General features: G+C 49.6%; 1 protein-coding gene across 1 annotated transcript in view; it reads right to left on the reverse strand.

The window, feature by feature from the left end:
* The window catches only part of myo16 (myosin XVI), an 875,686-nt gene that overhangs the window by 737,717 nt on the left and 120,071 nt on the right, over positions 1-17,898 (reverse strand). Inside the window, exon 4 of the mRNA XM_072476270.1 lies at positions 3,884-4,027. Within this exon, the coding sequence (XP_072332371.1) occupies positions 3,884-4,027 (144 nt within the window). The remainder of the gene's footprint in view (positions 1-3,883; positions 4,028-17,898) is intronic.

Consider the following 17,898-nt stretch of genomic DNA (forward strand, 5'->3'; position numbering starts at 1 on the left):
CAGAGCTAGCACTGATACTGATACATCAGATACAGATATAGTACACATAGTGGCAGCACAAGTTTCACTTATTGCCGAGATGCTATCAGTGTCTGACCGAAAATTACGAATCATCAAAGAAGAAACAGAAAAGGATTTGAGGTCCAGATGGTAGTGAAATACCTCAAAGAAGGATGGCCCAATGGATGGTGCTCTGCCTTTAGAAGTATCAAAGATGACCTCACAGTGATATTTGGTTTCCTGCTCAAAGGAGATAGGGCACCTAAGGGAGTGCCCTGGGGTGGAACACCCATACGACCGGTGGCCCTAAGTTCACAGTGGGCAGTCAGTGGTGTGCGCAGCTACATGGCTGCCTTCCAGGCTGCGGCAATGTTGCTTCCTGCCCGTCCACACCGACTTCACAGCCCACCTTCTGGCCACCTCTTGCTACTCCTCCTGGCCCCAGCAGAAGCCTCTCGGCAAGCGGCACAACTGTCAGCAAACTATGGCGATGTTGGACGTGAACACTTTCCGTACCCCTCTCTCCCCATCATCAGCCACGACGCCAGTTTCATGATTTTTAAAAGTACAAGTGAACCGTGCCATCGGGAATTCAGCCCATCGGAGGTGGTGATCGCGGAGGCCCGGGAGAATACCAGGTCAGGCCTGCTAATGATATGCAAACAATGTTTACTGTACGTGCATTCCGGAACGCATAGTCACCGCTGTGGAGGCGATGGAGAATTGCGATTTGGCGTGAAATCAGCGCTTGCCGTGATTTCGGCTTCAGAACCTATTCTCCGCCCAATCGCATTTCCTGATTCCCGCGTCGGCCAATGGAGAATCCCGCCCGAGATGTTTCGAAGTTCTGTAAGTATACTATTTGGATTTAGGATGAGAGTCACCCCTGCATTGCTTGGAGATAAATTAGATGTAGCACTAAAAATAAAAAGTGGCAAATACCAAAGTGTCATTCTGGAAGAACAACAGTGGCTCCTTGCAGCAGCAATCAGCTGTCCTCTCAGGTCGGCAACAGTTATGCTTCCACTACTACCACTTTGCCAGTGTCATCACTGCTATCTTTCAACCAGCCAGCCCTGACTCCTACCACAATCTGAAGCTGCACTTTCTAAGTCCAGAGCTGCTCAATCCTGTAAAAACACTTTCAACCTCTGTTAGTTGGCCTTTCACTGGCCATTCAGCAGCCTTGAACAATCCAAAGGAGCATGAGGTACAAAGCACCCAAACAACAGACACTAAATAAATGAATAACTTTTACATTAAATATTGGAATGCTGCAGGAACTGCGGACAACTGCAGAATGAAAGTAGCGTGACTGGTGTCAGGATACCACTGACATACACTGGTATGATCTGCTAAATATGGTAACAAACCAACTTTATATTCTGCAGCAAGTAGAAACTTTTGTGGCTGCAGTTCAGCATTTAGATGCATGCCTGCAAAGCGACATGTGTATAATCAATGGCAGTCTGCACCATGTGGAAGCCTGCTATCCTACAAAAGCTACGTCTGCTTCTCCCTGGTCAGAGAATGAACTCCTTCACAGCCAGTGGCAATGCCATCCTTGCCTGCTCTGAGGCTAGTGGTCTGATTCGAAGAATTGGCAGAGTTCCAAGAGCACCCTCATGTTAAAGCTTGAATGACACTTAAACTACTCCTGATGAAAGTAAGAGAATTGCTCCCAAAGGACCCTCAGCTGAAAACCCTCTCCCCTTCCTCCTCTTCCTTTTGTGAGCATCTTTGCCGGCTCTTTCCAACCCCTTCTCATGTTGTGGCTCAAGGATGACTGTAACTTTAACACCCATGATTGGAAGCACGTGGTCTGACCAGAATTTTTGACAAAAGATCCAAGGCTTCTCCAAGTGCGGCACCATTCCCTATCAACTTCATCAACTTTAAACAACTCTGCCAACTACGAAGCACCTCTACAAACTCAAAACAGGGCCAGTGGAGAGCATAGAGTAACTGAAATCATTGAATAGTTACAGCAAGAATGATCCCTGGAATGAAGAGCTTGTCGTATGTGGAACAGTTGAGGACTCTGGGTCTGTACTCTTTGGGGTTTAGAAGGACGAGGGGGGATCTTATTGAAACTTACAGGATACTGCGAGGCCTGGATAGTGTGGACCTAGAGAGGATAGTAGGAAAAACTAGAAGCAGAGGACACAATCTCAGACTAAAGGGACGATCCTTTAAAACAGAGATGAGAAGGAATTTCTTCAGCCAGAGGGTGGTGAATCTGTAGAACTATTTGCCGTAGAAGGCTGTGGAGGCCAAATCACTGAGTGTCTTTAAAACAGAGATAGATAGTTTTTTGATCAATAAGGGGATCAGAGGTATGGAGAGGAGGCAGGAGAATGGGGATGAGAAAAATATCAGTCATGATTGAATGGCAGAGCAGACTCGATGGGCCGAGTGGCCTAATTCTGCTCGTGTCTTATGGTCATTCTTATAGTCAAGAGCATTCAGCCTCTGATCTCCGGGTAAGCGTTCCCCAAGGTGGCCTTCAGGATGCACGACAACGCAGAATCGCCGAGCAGTTGCTTATAGCCATGTTCCGCACACATGAGTGCGGCCTCAACCGGGACCTGGGATTCATGTCGCATTCCATTCATCCCCCACCATCAGGCCTGGGCTTGCAAAATCCTACCAACTGTCCTGGCTTGAGACAATTCACACCTCTTTAACCTGGGGTTACCCCTATCTCTGGATATGTAAACACTTAATTACCTGCAAATGCTCGCATTCTGAGCATTGTCTTGCATCTTTGAATTTATCTATATATATGTTTCTGCAACATACCTCTTCATTCACCTGAGGAAGGAGCAGTGCTCCGAAAGCTAGTGTTTGAAACAAACCTGTTGGACTTTAACCTGGTGTTCTCACCCCAGTCCAACCCCGGCATCTCCACATTATGGTCTTATAGCACAGAAAGATGCCATTTTACCATTGGCAGGAAGGTGGCAGGCAGTCACCTCCCAGCGCTCAATTGAACCACTTAGTTTAGGGCCTTTTCCCACCTCCACTGGCATTTTACCAACTGCTGAGGCACCTTTCACTGGCACCTGGGGAGACTGCCAGGTAAAATATGGTGACCTCCTAGCAAGATCCAATGGGGAGGTGTTTCTTTATTAAGCACCGTTTGACGCAAAAGGGTCCCTGGCAGTAATGGCCACCCCCACAGCAAAAGTACAGTCTACCCTCAGCAACCACTAGGTCACTGTTAGTGGTGGCACTGCAGAGCTGGGCTGCCAGCCCTCTGATTGGGGGTGGGTTTCTGTCCTTAATAATGGCAGCCTTGGCAACAGTAACATAATTGGCGGCCACAGGTAAAATGTGTCCCCGGAGCCCATCGCTAGCCAAAGCCTGATCTCCTCCAGCTTTTGGTACTGGCTGTGGGACCCATGCCAACTAAGTAAATCCCAGCCCCGACTCCTTGTGGATAAATGTCTGAACAAATATATTAAAGATGAAAATTTGCGCATCTATGTGGAAATTATTCAAAAAGTCTTTTTTTTCGTCAACTCACTGTACCCCTGCATAAATTAGCAAGAATGAATTCTTAATTTTCAGTTGGATGCAGAAAAGCGACAGCACCAAGGGCATATTACAGACTGCAGCATCAACGTGTGGTTCGACTGCATCTTTAGACATTCAATCATTTACCCTCACCTTGGAGCTCCAATCTTCATCACGTTGTTTGAGAAAATTAAGTTTTTGTGTGAAATCCAATTACTTAATCACAGATGGAAGAATGAGGCTGTTGGAGGACAGCTTGAAACAGCTCAGATGGAAGTCTTTGGGCAATGCTAGGACATCCTCCATAACTGTTTGACTGAAAGAAGTTTAATGCAGTTTGATGATGTCAGTATTATATACTCACCACCATGAGAAGCAGAACAAGATCAGGATTATCGCAAGCACATGCCACGTGCAGCGCAGTCCACAAATCCTCATCTTGCCGATTAACGTTTACTCCCCTTTCAATTAGAATCTCCGCAACAAAGACGTTGTCGTAGCGGGCACACTGTTTAAAGGAGAATGCGATATGTCAGCAATGTTTATATTTTTCCTCATTTATACATCACTAGTTTGTTAAATTTGAGGAAAACTATCAGAACTGACCATGACATTGCTCATGGTTTTCTACATATGCTTCCATAGGATGTGAGAGTCACTGGTGAGGTCAGCAATTTTTTGCTCACCCCTAGTTGCCCTCGAGAAGGTGATGGCAAATCGTGTTCTTGAACGACCACAGTCCATCTGCTGTGTGTGTACCCACAGTGCTGTTAGGACAGGAGAGGTGGTGAAGGAAGCATTTTTATCAAAACTCCCAGCAAAATGTGCTTCTTGTAACAACATAAAAGGTTGCAGAAAACATGAACATAAGTGATTTGGGCATTAATCACTGACATATTAAATTCTGCAACATTTTCACTATTCCACCGATTGCTCTGATAGAACTAAAGGAGACAAACAGAAACTTGACCCTAGAAATTTTTGACTGAGTTTATCAATGAGTTAATGTGCACAAGTCCCTGAAAACCTGTCCCAAAACTCCACCATCATGGTGGTTTTTGGCACAAAGGTTCAAGGAGGTTTGAGCGTAAGGTACTTATGTCAGTTTTATATGTTGATCATCTTGGCCCTCTTCAACGTCTCTTAGGTAAGCAGCACCCAAAATCACAGTCTGGAGTTTACTGCAGTCCATTCAGCACTGAAATCTGTATTTTGGAATGCATCTTTATTGAATCATAATCATTTATATCAATAATTGAACAGCTTGTAACATACATGTTCTAAACTTTATGTCCAAAATTCACAAATAAAGGCCTACTGGCTTCAAGCTCTCAGTTTCAGGAGATAAAGGAAGTAAACCGCTTAAGTTTCCTTGGGCAGCAACTGTTACACTAATTTCCACTTGTTTGACATTTTTTTAAGATTAAAGGTAAATTTTGGCTTAACTTGCTGCTCTTGCTATTTTCGGAAATTCCAGGCCTAAATATCTAACTGTAGGGAGCTGTATTCTCAAAGCATGCAAGATTACTTGTTAGGGCAGGATGATCTGTTGTATAAATGTACCATAGAGTCATAGAGTCACAGAGGTTTGCAGCAGCAAGACCAACTTGTCCACACCGCCCAGTTTTTAACCACTAAGCTAGTCTCAATTGCCCGCATTTGGCCCACATCCCTATATACCCATCTTACCCATTACCCATAGAACTGTCTAAATGCTTTTTAAAAGACACAATTGTACCGCCTCTACTACTGCCTCTGGCAGCTCATTCCAAACACTCATCACCCTGTGTGTGAAAAAATTGCCCCTCTTACGCTTTTGTATCTCTTCCCTCTCACCTTAAATCGATGCCCTCTAGTTTTAGACTTCCCTACCTTTGGGGAAAGATGTTGACTATCTACCTTATCAATCATAGAATCATAGAATTTAAGGTGCAAAAGGAGGCCATTCGGCCCATCGAGTCTGCACCGGCCATTGGAAAGAGCACCCTACCTCCACCCTATATGGGAAATGTTCAGAATGGAGTACAGTCACAAGTGGAGTACCACCAGGATCTGTTCTGGGGCCGTTGCTGTTTGTCATTTTTATCAATGACCTAGAGGAAGGCGCAGAAGGGTGGGTGAGTAAATTTGCAGACGATACTAAAGTCGGTGGTGTTGTCGATAGTGTGGAAGGATGTAGCAGGTTACAGAGGGATATAGATAAGCTGCAGAGCTGGGCTGAGAGGTGGCAAATGGAGTTTAATGTAGAGAAGTGTGAGGTGATTCACTTTGGAAGGAATAGCAGGAATGCGGAATATTTGGCTAATGGTAAAGTTCTTGAAAGTGTGGATGAGCAGAGGGATCTAGGTGTCCATGTACATAGATCCCTGAAAGTTGCCACCCAGGTTGATAGGGTTGTGAAGAAGGCCTATGGAGTGTTGGCCTTTATTGGTAGAGGGATTGAGTTCCGGAGTCGGGAGGTCATGTTGCAGCTGTACAGAACTCTGGTACGGCCGCATTTGGAGTATTGCGTACAGTTCTGGTCACCGCATTATAGGAAGGACGTGGAGGCTTTGGAGCGGGTGCAGAGGAGATTTACCAGGATGTTGCCTGGTATGGAGGGAAAATCTTATGAAGAAAGGCTGATGGACTTGAGGTTGTTTTCGTTGGAGAGAAGAAGGTTAAGAGGAGACTTAATAGAGGCATACAAAATGATCATGGGGTTGGATAGGGTGGACAGTGAGAGCCTTCTCCTGCGGATGGAAATGGCTGGCACGAGGGGACATAACATTAAACTGAGGGGTAATAGATATAGGACAGAGGTCAGAGGTAGGTTCTTTACGCAAAGAGTAGTGAGGCCGTGGAATGCCCTACCTGCTACAGTAGTGAACTCGCCAACATTGAGGGCATTTAAAAGTTTATTGGATAAACATATGGATGATAATGGCATAGTGTAGGTTAGATGGCTTTTGTTTTGGTGCAACATCGTGGGCCGAAGGGCCTGTACTGCGCTGTAATGTTCTATGTTCTATGTTCTATGCCCATAACCCCACCTAACCATTTTTGGACACCAAGTGCAATTTAGCATTTTAGTATTTCAAATAATTAATAATCTTTATTGTCACAAGTAGGCTTATATTTATAATGAAGTTACTGTCAAAAGCCCCTAGTCGTCACATTCCGATGCCTGTTTCGGTACACAGAGGGAGAATTCAGAATGTCCAAATTACCTAACAGCACGTCTTTCAGGACTTGTGGGAGGAAACCGGAGCACCCGGAGGAAACCAAGGCAGACACAGAGAACGTGCAGACACCGCACAGAATCGAACCTAGGACCCTGGCGCTGTGAAGCAACAATGTTAACCACTGTGCTACCATGCTGCCCTAAAGGCAGGGCAACTTGACAGATAGCAAGGAAAGCACCTCATTATTTTATGGATCTCTATAAGATCACCCCTAAGCATCCTATGCTCCAGTGGATAGTCCCAATCTATCCAGCCTCTCCTTGTAACTCAAACCATCAACTTCCGGTGGCATCCTAATAAATCTTTTCTGCACTCTTTCTAGTTTAATAATATACGTTCTATAATAGGGTGACCAGAACTGTACACAGTACTCCAAGTGTGGCCTTACTAATGTCTTGTACAACTTCAGCAAGACATTGGAACTCCTGTATTCAATGTTCTGACCAATGAAACCAAGCATGCAAAATGCTTTCTTCACCACCCTGTCCACCTGCAACTCCACATTCAAGGAGCTATGAACCTGTACCCTTTGATCTCTTTGTTCTATAACTCTTCCTAACATCCTACCATTAACTGAGTAGGTCCTGCCCAATTCAATCTACCAAATGCATCACCTCATATTTATCTAAATTAAACTCCATCTACCATTCACTGACCCACTGGCCCAATTGATCAAGGTCCCGTCGCAATCTTATATAACCTTCTTCACTGTCCACCATGCCACCAATCTTGGTGTCACCTGCAAACTTACAAACCATGCCCCCTACATTCTCATCCAAATCATTAATATAAATAACAAATAACAGTGGACCCCGCACTGCTCCCTGAGTCACACTGCTCGTCACAGGCCTCCAGTTTGAAAAACAACCCCCTACAACCATCCTTTGTCTTCTGTCATCAAGATAATTTTGTGTCCAATTGATTACATCACCCTGGATCCCATGAGATTTAACCTTATGCAACAACCTTGTTGGCCTTCATAGCGAGAGGATTTGAGTACGGGAGAAGGAATGTCTTGCTGCAAATATACATGGCCTTGGTGAGACAACACTTGGAATATTGTGTGCAGTTTTGGTCTCCTTCTCTGAGGTTCTTGCTAAAGAATATGTGAAGCGAAAGTTTACCAGACTGATTCCCGGAATGATGGGACAGACCTATAAGGAGAGATTGAGTCTGTTAGGATTATATTCTCTGGAGTTCAGAAGAATGAGGGGGATCTCTTAGAAACCTATCAAATTCTTTTCAATATACACTTAGAGTACCTAATTCTTTTTTCCAAATAAGGGGCAATTTAGTGTGGCCAATCCACCTACCCTACACATCTTTTTGGGTTGTGGGGATGAGACCCATGCAGACATAGGGAGCATGTGCAACCTCCATGTAGTGACACCATGGTTGTGTTGTAATTCATCGACTGACCACCACAAGTCTCATTAGTATAAAAGTGAATGTTAGAGTCAGGTGACCTCAGACTGACTAAAAAGCTGGAAGAGAGGTTGCTTGTGCATAAGACCATAAGACATAGGAGCGGAAGTAAGGCCATTCGGCCCATCGAGTCCACTCCACCATTCAATCATGGCTGATTTCAACTCCATTTACCCGCTCTCTCTCCATAGCCCTCAATTCCTCGAGAAATCAAGAATTTATCAACTTCTGTCTTAAAGACACTCAACGTCCCGGCCTCCACCGCCCTCTGTGGCAATGAATTCCACAGACCCACCACTCTCTGGCTGAAGAAATTTCTCCTCATCTCTGTTGGCTGTGCCCCCGGGTCCTAGTCTCCCCTGCTAATGGAAACAACTTCCCTACGTCCACCCTATCTAAGCCATTCATTATCTTGTAAGTTTCTATTAAATCTCCCCTCAACCTCCTAAACGCCAATGAATATAATCCCAGGATCCTCAGACGTTCATCGTATGTTAGGCCTACCATTCCTGGGATCATCCGTGTGAATCTCCGCTGGACCCGCTCCAGTGCCAGTATGTCCTTCCTGAAGTGTGGGGCCCAAAATTGCTCACAATATTCTAAATGGGGCCTAACTAATGCTTTATAAAGCTTCAGAAGTACATCCCTGCTTTTATATTCCAAGCCTCTTGAGATAAATGACAACATTGCATTTGCTTTCTGAATTACAGACTCAACCTGCATGATCATACTGTTATTCATCTGTTGCTTTGTGTATAGTTGACCCACAATTAATGTTAATAAGTCATTTACAGCTTTAGTTAATAGCATTCTTGTAATATAAATCAGGCCATCTGTCATTACATTACATGGTACAAGGGCTGGATTGTATTAAACACTGAGAAAGAAAACAAGCCATGCTACGAGGTCCACAGAGATTTGAACAATTTTCAGACTGTGGCGCACAAAGACTCTGTGAGACGAATAGAGTGAAGTCGATGAGGCTTTATTAAGCGTGTCTGTTCCCCAGCAGCCCGATAGTAAACTGGCCTGCGGGGGAAGGCACCGGCTTCTTATACTTCGCCTTCAGGGCGGAGCATGAGGTCAACAGCCAACCAGGACCCGGGATCTGTCAGCCAATGACATTAGGGCTTCCAGTCCCACATGACCCCCAATACATACTACCACATTCACCCCTTGTCAAAAATGAACCCGGCGGGGTGATGCTTTGTATGGTGGTAAGGGTTTACAGGGCTGGTCCTGGGAGGATAGAACAGTTACATGGTAGTACAGTATTGGACAGTATCGTCCTGTTACAAGTATTTACAGAGGGTATAGGAAAAACAAAATGTTCATTGGACAGTCCATCTTTGTTTTACATCGCGCCACGAGTCGGTCGGGCGGTCTGGTCGTCCGTGTCGATCGCCTCGGCCCCGGCGGTGGTGGTGGTGCTTGTACCAGCGTTGTCGCCTCCGGGAGCCGCACGGTTTCAGCTGTCGGTGCAAAGGGGAGGAGGACTGATCCTCCTGGGAAGGGGGCGGTCGTGGGGTGCGGCGGTGGCAGGAAGGGGGGCGGTTGGGTTGATGGTGTCAGGGGGGTGTGCGTGGTGCCGGCGGGCGCCAGATCCCGCAGGGAGACTGTGTCCTGTCGGCCGTCGGGGTACTCCACGTAGGCGTACTGGGGGTTTGCGTGGAGGAGGTGAACCCTTTCGACCAACGGGTCCGCCTTATGTGCCCGCACGTGCTTTCGGAGCAGGATGGGTCCTGGGGCCGCCAGCCAGGTCGGCAGCGACGTTCCAGAGGAGGACCTCCTAGGGAAGACAAGGAGACGCTCGTGAGGCGTTTGATTAGTGCTTGTACATAATAACGACCGGATGGAATGGAGAGCGTCCGGGAGGACCTCCTGCCACCGTGAAACTGGGAGATCCCTGGACCGTAGGGCCAGTAGGACGGCCTTCCAGACCGTGCCGTTCTCCCTTTCTACTTGCCCGTTCCCCCGGGGGTTGTAGCTGGTCGTCCTGCTTGAAGCTATGCCCTTGCTGAGCAGGAACTGGCGCAGCTCGTCACTCATGAAAGAGGACCCCCTGTCGCTGTGGACGTATGCGGGGTAACCGAACAGCGTGAAGATGCTGTTCAGGGCTTTAATGACTGTGGCCGCGGTCATGTCGGAGCAGGGAATGGCAAAAGGGAAGCGGGAGTATTCGTCCACTACATTAAGGAAATACGCGTTGCGATCGGTGGAGGGGAGGGGCACTTTGAAATCGAGACTGAGGCGTTCAAAGGGGCGGGAAGCCTTAATCAGGTGCGCTCCATCTGGCCTGAAAAAATGCGGTTTGCATTCTGCGCAGATGTGGCAGTCCCTTGTGACTGTACGGACCTCCTCTAAGGAGTATGGGAGATTGCGGGACTTGATGAAGTGGTAAAACCGAGTGACCCCCGGGTGGCAGAGGTCCTCGTGGAGGGCTTGGAGGCGGTCAATTTATGCGTTGGCACATGTGCCGCGGGATAGGGCATCGGACGGCTCGTTCAGCTTTCCGGGCCGGTACAAGATCTCATAGTTGAAGGTGGAGAGTTCGATCCTCCACCGCAAGATCTTGTCGTTCTTGATCTTGCCCCGCTGTGCATTATCGAACATGAAGGCTACCGACCGTTGGTCAGTGAGGAGAGTGAATCTCCTGCCGGCCAGGTAATGCCTCCAATGTCGCACAGCTTCCACTATGGCTTGGGCTTCCTTTTCCACTGAGGAGTGGCGGATTTCTGAGGCGTGGAGGGTTCGGGAGAAGAAGGCCACGGGTCTGCCCGCTTGGTTAAGGGTAGCCGCTAGAGCTACGTCAGAGGCGTCGCTCTCGACCTGGAAGGGGAGGGACTCGTCAATGGCGCGCATCGTGGCCTTTGCGATGTCCGCTTTGATGCGGCTGAAGGCCTGGCAAGCCTCTGTCGACAGAGGGAAAGTCATGGTCTGTATTAGGGGGCGGGCCTTGTCTGCGTACTGGGGGACCCACTGGGCATAGTACGAAAAGAACCCCAGGCAGCGTTTCAGGGCTTTTGGGCAGTGCGGGAGGGGAAATTCCATGAGTGCGCGCATACGTTCGGGGTCGGGGCCTATTATCCCATTGCGCACTATGTAGCCCAGAATGGCTAGCCGATCGGTGCTAAAAATGCACTTGTCCTCGTTGTACGTGAGGTTCAAGGCTTTGGCGGTCTGGAGGAATTTTTGGAGGTTGGCGTCGTGGTCCTGCTGATCGTGGCCGCAGATGGTTACATTGTCGAGGTACGGGAACGTGGCCCGTAACCCATGTTGATCAACCATTCGGTCCATCTCCCGTTGGAAGACCGAGACCCCGTTTGTGACGCCAAAAGGGACCCGTAGGAAATGGTATAATCGCCCGTCTGCCTCGAAGGCTGTGTACCTGCGGTCACTTGGGCGGATGGGGAGCTGATGGTAGGCGGACTTGAGGTCCACAGTGGAGAAGACTTTATACTGGGCAATCCGATTGACCCTGTCGGATTTGCGGGGGAGAGGGTAGGCGTCTAGTTGTGTGTACCTGTTGATGGTCTGGCTATAGTCAATGACCATCCTTTGTTTCTCCCCTGTCTTCACTACTACCACCTGCGCTCTCCAGAGACTATTGCTGGCCTGGATTATGCCCTCCTTTAGTAGCCGCTGGACTTCGGAGCGAATGAAGGTCCGGTCCTGGGCGCTGTACCGTCTGCTCCTAGTGGCGACGGGTTTGCAATCCGGGATGAGGTTCGCAAACAAGGACGGGGGTTGCACCTTGAGGGTGGCGAGGCCGCAGATAGTGAGTGGGGGTATGGGGCCGCCGAATTTAAACGTAAGGCTCTGTAGGTTACATTGAAAATCTAAGCCCAGCAAGGTGGGGGCACAGAGTTGGGGAAGGACGTTAAGTTTGTAGTTTTTGAATTCCCTCCCCTGCACCGTAAGGGTAACTATGCAGAATCCCTGGATCTGTACGGAGTGGGATCCTGCAGCTAGGCAAATCTTTTGTGCGCTGGGGTAGGTAGTTAAGGAACAGCGTCTTACCGTGTCGGGATGTATAAAACTTTCTGTGCTCCCGGAGTCGACTGGGCATGGCGTCTCGTGGCCGTTAATTAGGACCGTTGTCGTCGTCGTCTGGAGAGTCCGGGGCCGAGCCTGATCGAGTGTAACCGAAGCGAGCCGTGGTTGTAGTAGTGGGGTGAGGTCCGTTGTTGCCGTCCAAAATGGCGTCGGGGATGGACAAAATGGCCACCCCCATACATCGCACGTGGCTGAGGGGTCACAAGATGGCGTCGGGGGTGGACAAAATGGCCGCCCCCATGCGTCGTACAGGTCGGGGGCGGTCCAAGATGGCGGCGCCCCTCCTCCCCTCGTGGTGGTCGGGACCCAAAATGGCGGCGTCTGCGGGTCGCACATGGTGTGCTGGGGGGTCTGGGGAGCGCTAGGACCGCGCGGAGTTCCTGCATTGCGAGCGCCAGGGCCGCGGGCGCTAGGACCGCGCGGAGTTCCTTCACTGCGAGCGCCAGGGCCGCGGGCGCTAGGACCGCGCAGAGCTCCCTCGCCGGGGACAGCGGTGGTCGGGGCCCAGGTCGGCGGCGCCGGCGGGTCAGTCGTGGGGCCGCGAGCGCTGGGACCGTGCGGAGCTCCCTCGCCGGGGACAGCGGTGGTCGGGGTCCAGGTAAGTTGCGCCGGCGGGTCAGGCGTGGGGCGCGGGACGGGGGTGAGGGCCCAGGTCGGCGGCGCCGGCGGGTCAGTCATGGGGCCGCGAGCGCTGGGACCGTGCGGAGCTCCCTCGCCGGGGACAGCGGTGGTCGGGGCCCAGGTCGGCGGCGCGGCGGGTCAGTCGTGGGGCTGCGAGCGCTGGGACCGTGCGGAGCTCCCTCGCCGGGGACAGCGGTGGTCGGGGTCCAGGTAGGTTGCGCCGGCGGGTCAGGCGTGGGGCGCGGGACGGGGGTGAGGGTGGCGTTAGGGATGCGGAAAACCCCCTCCTCTCCGTGGAGAGTGTTGGCCGGCACCCAAATTGGGAGCACCGGCGGCGGGTCGCACATGGACTCCGGGGAGGGGGGTTGGGGAGCATAGGCGGCGTGCAGGGCTCCCAGTTCTCCCGGGACCGCGGTGGTCGGGACCCAAAATGGCGGCGTCTGCGGGTCGCACATGGCGTGCTGGGGGGGTTGGGAGGCATAGACTGCCTGTAGGGCTCCCTGTGGCCCCGGGACGGCGGCGACCTCGCGGGATTGGCACACCAGGGGCAGCACGGTAGCATTGTGGATAGCACAATTGCTTCACAGCTCCAGGGTCGCAGGTTCGATTCCGGCTTGGGTCACTGTCTGTGCGGAGTCTGCACATCCTCCCCGTGTGTGCGTGGGTTTCCTCCGGGTGCTCCGGTTTCCTCCCACAGTCCAAAGATGTGCAGGTTAGGTGGATTGACCATGCTAAATTGCCCTTAGTGTCCAAAATTGCCCTTAGTGTTGGGTGGGGTTACTGGGTTATGGGGATAGGGTGTGGCCTTGGGTAGGGTGCTCTTTCAAAGAGCCGGTGCAGACTCGATGGGCCGAATGGCCTCCTTCTGCACTGTAAATTCTATGATAATCTATGCTTAATCTAGGACAAAGGTTCGGCACAACATCGTGGGCCGAAGGGCCTGTTCTGTGCTGTATTTTTCTATGTTCTACCACCGCATAGTGGCCCTTTTTCCCGCAGCTTTTGCAGTTGGCTGCGCGGGCCGGACAGCGTTGTCGGGGGTGCTTCGCCTGGCCGCAGAAATAGCAGCGGGCGCCCCCGGTGCGACTCGGGGTTTGGACTGCGCAAGCCTGTGGGGTGTCCGGGGGGGGGGGGGGTAGGGGGTTTGCCGCGACGGGTACGTACGGGGCCCAATGGCCTGCCGCGCGGTCGGGGCCGTAGGCACGGGTATTACGCGCGGCTATGTCCAGCGAGGCTGCCAGGGCCCGTGCCTCTGAGAGTCCTAGCGACTCTTTTTCTAGAAGTCTTTGGCGGATTTGGGAGGATTGCATACCTGCCACAAAAGCGTCGCGCATTAACATGTCCGTATGTTCGTTTGCATTCACCGACGGGCAGCTGCAGGCTCTTCCCAAAATCAGCAGCGCGGCGTAGAACTCGTCCATCGATTCTCCGGGAGCTTGCCGTCTTGTCGCGAGCTGGTAGTGAGCGTAGATTTGGTTAACTGGGCGAACGTAGAGACTTCTCAGTGCTGTGAACGCCGTCTGGAAATCGTCGGTGTCTTCAATGAGGGTGAAAATCTCCGTGCTCACCCTCGAGTGCAGGACCTGCAGTTTTTGTTCGTCTGAGACTCGGCCTGTGGTCGATCTGATGTAGGCCTCGAAGCAAGTCTGCCAGTGTTTGAAGGCTGCTGCCGCATTCACTGCGTGGGGGCTGATCCTCAGGCATTCTGGAATGATCCTGAGCTCCATAGTCCTTTTTAGGCACGCTTAATAAATTGTGGCGCATAAAGACTCCGTGAGACGAATAGAGTGAAGTCGATGAGGCTTTATTTAGCGTGTCTGTTCCCCAGCAGCCCGATAGTAAACTGGCCTGCGGGGGAAGGCACCGGCTTCTTATACTTCGCCTTCAGGGCGGAGCATGAGGTCAACGGCCAACCAGGACCCGGGATCTGTCAGCCAATGACATTAGGGCTTCCAGTCCCACATGACCCCCAATACATACTACCACACAGACCACAAGAATTAACAACATGGAGTTGTTGAAACCACCAATGAGTCTCAGATTTCATGGTAATGTGGACAGCAACTGGTGTGTGTTTAAACAAAAATTTAATCTGTTTCTTACTGCGGTAAATTTAGGATATCAATCAGATTTGCTCAAGGTAGTGATACTCCAACAGTGGCAGGATCCGAAGCAATTGCTGTGTTTAATATGTTTAAATTTGCAAATGATGAAGATAGTAAAAAATTTTAACAAAGTAATTTGAAGATTTGATGCCCATTGCGGCCTCAGAAAGAATGAAATTGATGAGTGCTGTGTGTTTAGATCACATATAAAGAAGACAAAAGAGTCCATAGATCATTTCATCACTGATTTAAAGTTAAAAGCTAAAACCTGTAATTTTTCTGTGGTGGAATCTTCCATGATTCGGGACCTTTTCGTGTTTGGTGTGAATGAAAATAAGCTGAGGGAACGGTTGCTGAGGGAATCGGAGCTGTCTTTGGAACAAACAGTGAAGATTTGTCAGGCTCACAAGCTAGCAGCACAATGTTTCACAGTAATGGTGGCGTCTTCTTGGAGGAAAGCCTTCCAATCGCTGCCCTTTTTCCAAAAAGGCGGGAAACGTCCAAAAAAAAAGGCGGGAATGGTCCTGCAGCTCCTCGCACACCAACAAACAGGTTAACGATCAAGGCAAATTTTTTCTGTGTAAAAGATGTGGTCAAAGGCACAAATTAAGGTACTGTCCAGCGTTTGGCAAATTTTGTTCCAGATGCAAAGGAAAAAAATCACCTTGCTCAGAATTGTTACTCAAAGCTCAACCCCACATCAGCCAGCACCGTGGAAGACACAGTCCCCAGTGCTGAAAAAGCATTGTTTGTTGGAATAATAACAGCGAAGGATAGTTTTTTGGAGACATCAAAAAATTCTCCAGCACTTACAAAAATGCAAATTGATGCTCCATTTAAAATAAATGCGGTTGATGAGGACAAATGGCTGCTACCACTTGAAGTGAACGGTACAATGGTCCAATTGGAGTTAGAAACTGGCGCCAAAGCCAATTTAATCAGCATGACTGATTTAAAATCTCTAAAAATTCAGCCAATTAGAAGAAATCACAAAATATCTCTGAGAGATTATAATGGTTCAAGCATTAAATGTTATGATGCTTGTGATCGGAGTATGATGGTGAAGAACACAGTTTATTCTGTCCCATTCTCAATTGAATCGGAGGGCTTGGATTCATTATTAGGTGATCAATCCTGTGAAAAATTAGGTCCAGTGCAGTTGGTACACAGCATCCACAACGGATTGGATTAACACTCCAACAATTCTGAGAACATTATCAGCAAATTCAGCAATGTGTTCACAGAGTTTGGTACACTACCATTCACCTGCAAGATACAACTCAAAGAGGATGCAAAACCTGTGATACATGCACCAAGTAGAGCACCTGCACCTCCTTGGGATCACCTCAGAAAGGAGCTAAACAGGATGACAAAATTAAAAGTAATCAGAAAGATAGAAGACCCTATCAATTGGCTAAATTCCATGATGTGTGTTTTCGCATATGTATGGATCCCAAAGATCTTGGTCTGGATTCTCCGCTCCCCGACACCGAAATCGCGTTCGGCGACTGAGTGGAGAATCCGTTTTGGCGCCAAAATCGGAAGCGGCGCCAGTTTTTAAATTCTTCGCCCCCCGAGCGCCCACTGCGCCCGCCCCGTGATTCCCCGTGATGACCGGCCGAATTCCCGATGGCGTGGACCTCTCATGGTCCCACGGTGCGGATCCTCGCGCGTCGGCTGCGGACTCAATCCAGTGCCGCCACAGTCGGGGGAGGGCCGATAGGTGGGCAGGGGGGGGCTTCATTCTGGGCTGGGGGCAATGTGTGCGGGTGGTCCAGGACGCTTGAGCGGCCGAGGCGGGGCATTATTTTGCCGGTCCAGGTCCGCAGGCTGAGTCTGCCATGGAGCACAGCTGCCTGCTAGCCCCCAGCAAGACGGTGAATCTGTGGCCTTTTGACGCCAGTTGTCCTGGCGTAAAAGACCAGTTTTCACGGCAGCATGGGGACTTAGTCCCAAAAGCTGAGAATCCAGTCCCTCAACGAGAATACCTGGGCGACACAGTAGCACAGTGGTTAGTACAGTTGCTTCACAGCTCCAGGGTCCCAGGTTTGAATCCCGGCTTGGGTCACTGTCTGTGCGGACTCTGCACGTTCTCCCAGTGTTTGTGTGGGTTTCCTCCGGGTGCTCCGGTTTCCTAACACTGTCCAAAGATGTGCAGGTTAGATTGATTGGCCATGTTAAATTGCCCTTAAGTGTCCAAATAAGGATAGGTGGGGTTACTGAGTTATGGGGATAGGGTGGAGGTGTGGGCTTAGTTGGGGAGCCCTTTCCAAGGGCCGGTGCAGACTCGATGGGCCAAATGGCCTCCTTCTGCACTGTAAATTCTATGATTCTATCAAAAGAGAACACTACCAAATAACAAAGCATGAGGAAATCACATCGGAGATGGCTGGTGCACAATTCTTTAGGAAACTTGATGCATCTCAAGGTTTCCAGTAGCAAAAGCTAGAGGAACAAAGTACAAAGTGTTGCACTTTTAATACGCCATTTGGATGGTATTGCTTTCTGAGAATGCCATTCGGCATAATTTCGGCATCAGAAATTTTTCACCATGCCATGGAGCACATAACCGAAGGCATTGAAGGCGTACTTGTGTACAAGGATGATATAATCATTTGGGGCTCAACTATAGAAGAGCACAATACGAGGTTGCTTAAAGTTCTAACGTGCGTCAGGAGAAATGGGCTGAAGGTCAACAAGCAAAAGTGCCATTTTGGAGTAACTGATGCCACATTCCGAGGTGACAAGCTCTCATCGCATGGCATTGAACCTGACAAGGACAATTCTCAACATGCCAAATTCACACGACAAGAAAGCCATCTTAAGAGTGATGGGTATGGTCAGTTTTATAGGGAAATTCATTCCAAACCGGTCAGCAAAAACAACACATCTACATGATCTCCTGCACAAGACAATATATTTCACTTGGACTGAGCAACATGAATAAG

The sequence above is a fragment of the Scyliorhinus torazame genome, chromosome 15, assembly GCF_047496885.1.
Source record: "Scyliorhinus torazame isolate Kashiwa2021f chromosome 15, sScyTor2.1, whole genome shotgun sequence".
NCBI classification, from domain to species: domain Eukaryota; kingdom Metazoa; phylum Chordata; class Chondrichthyes; order Carcharhiniformes; family Scyliorhinidae; genus Scyliorhinus; species Scyliorhinus torazame.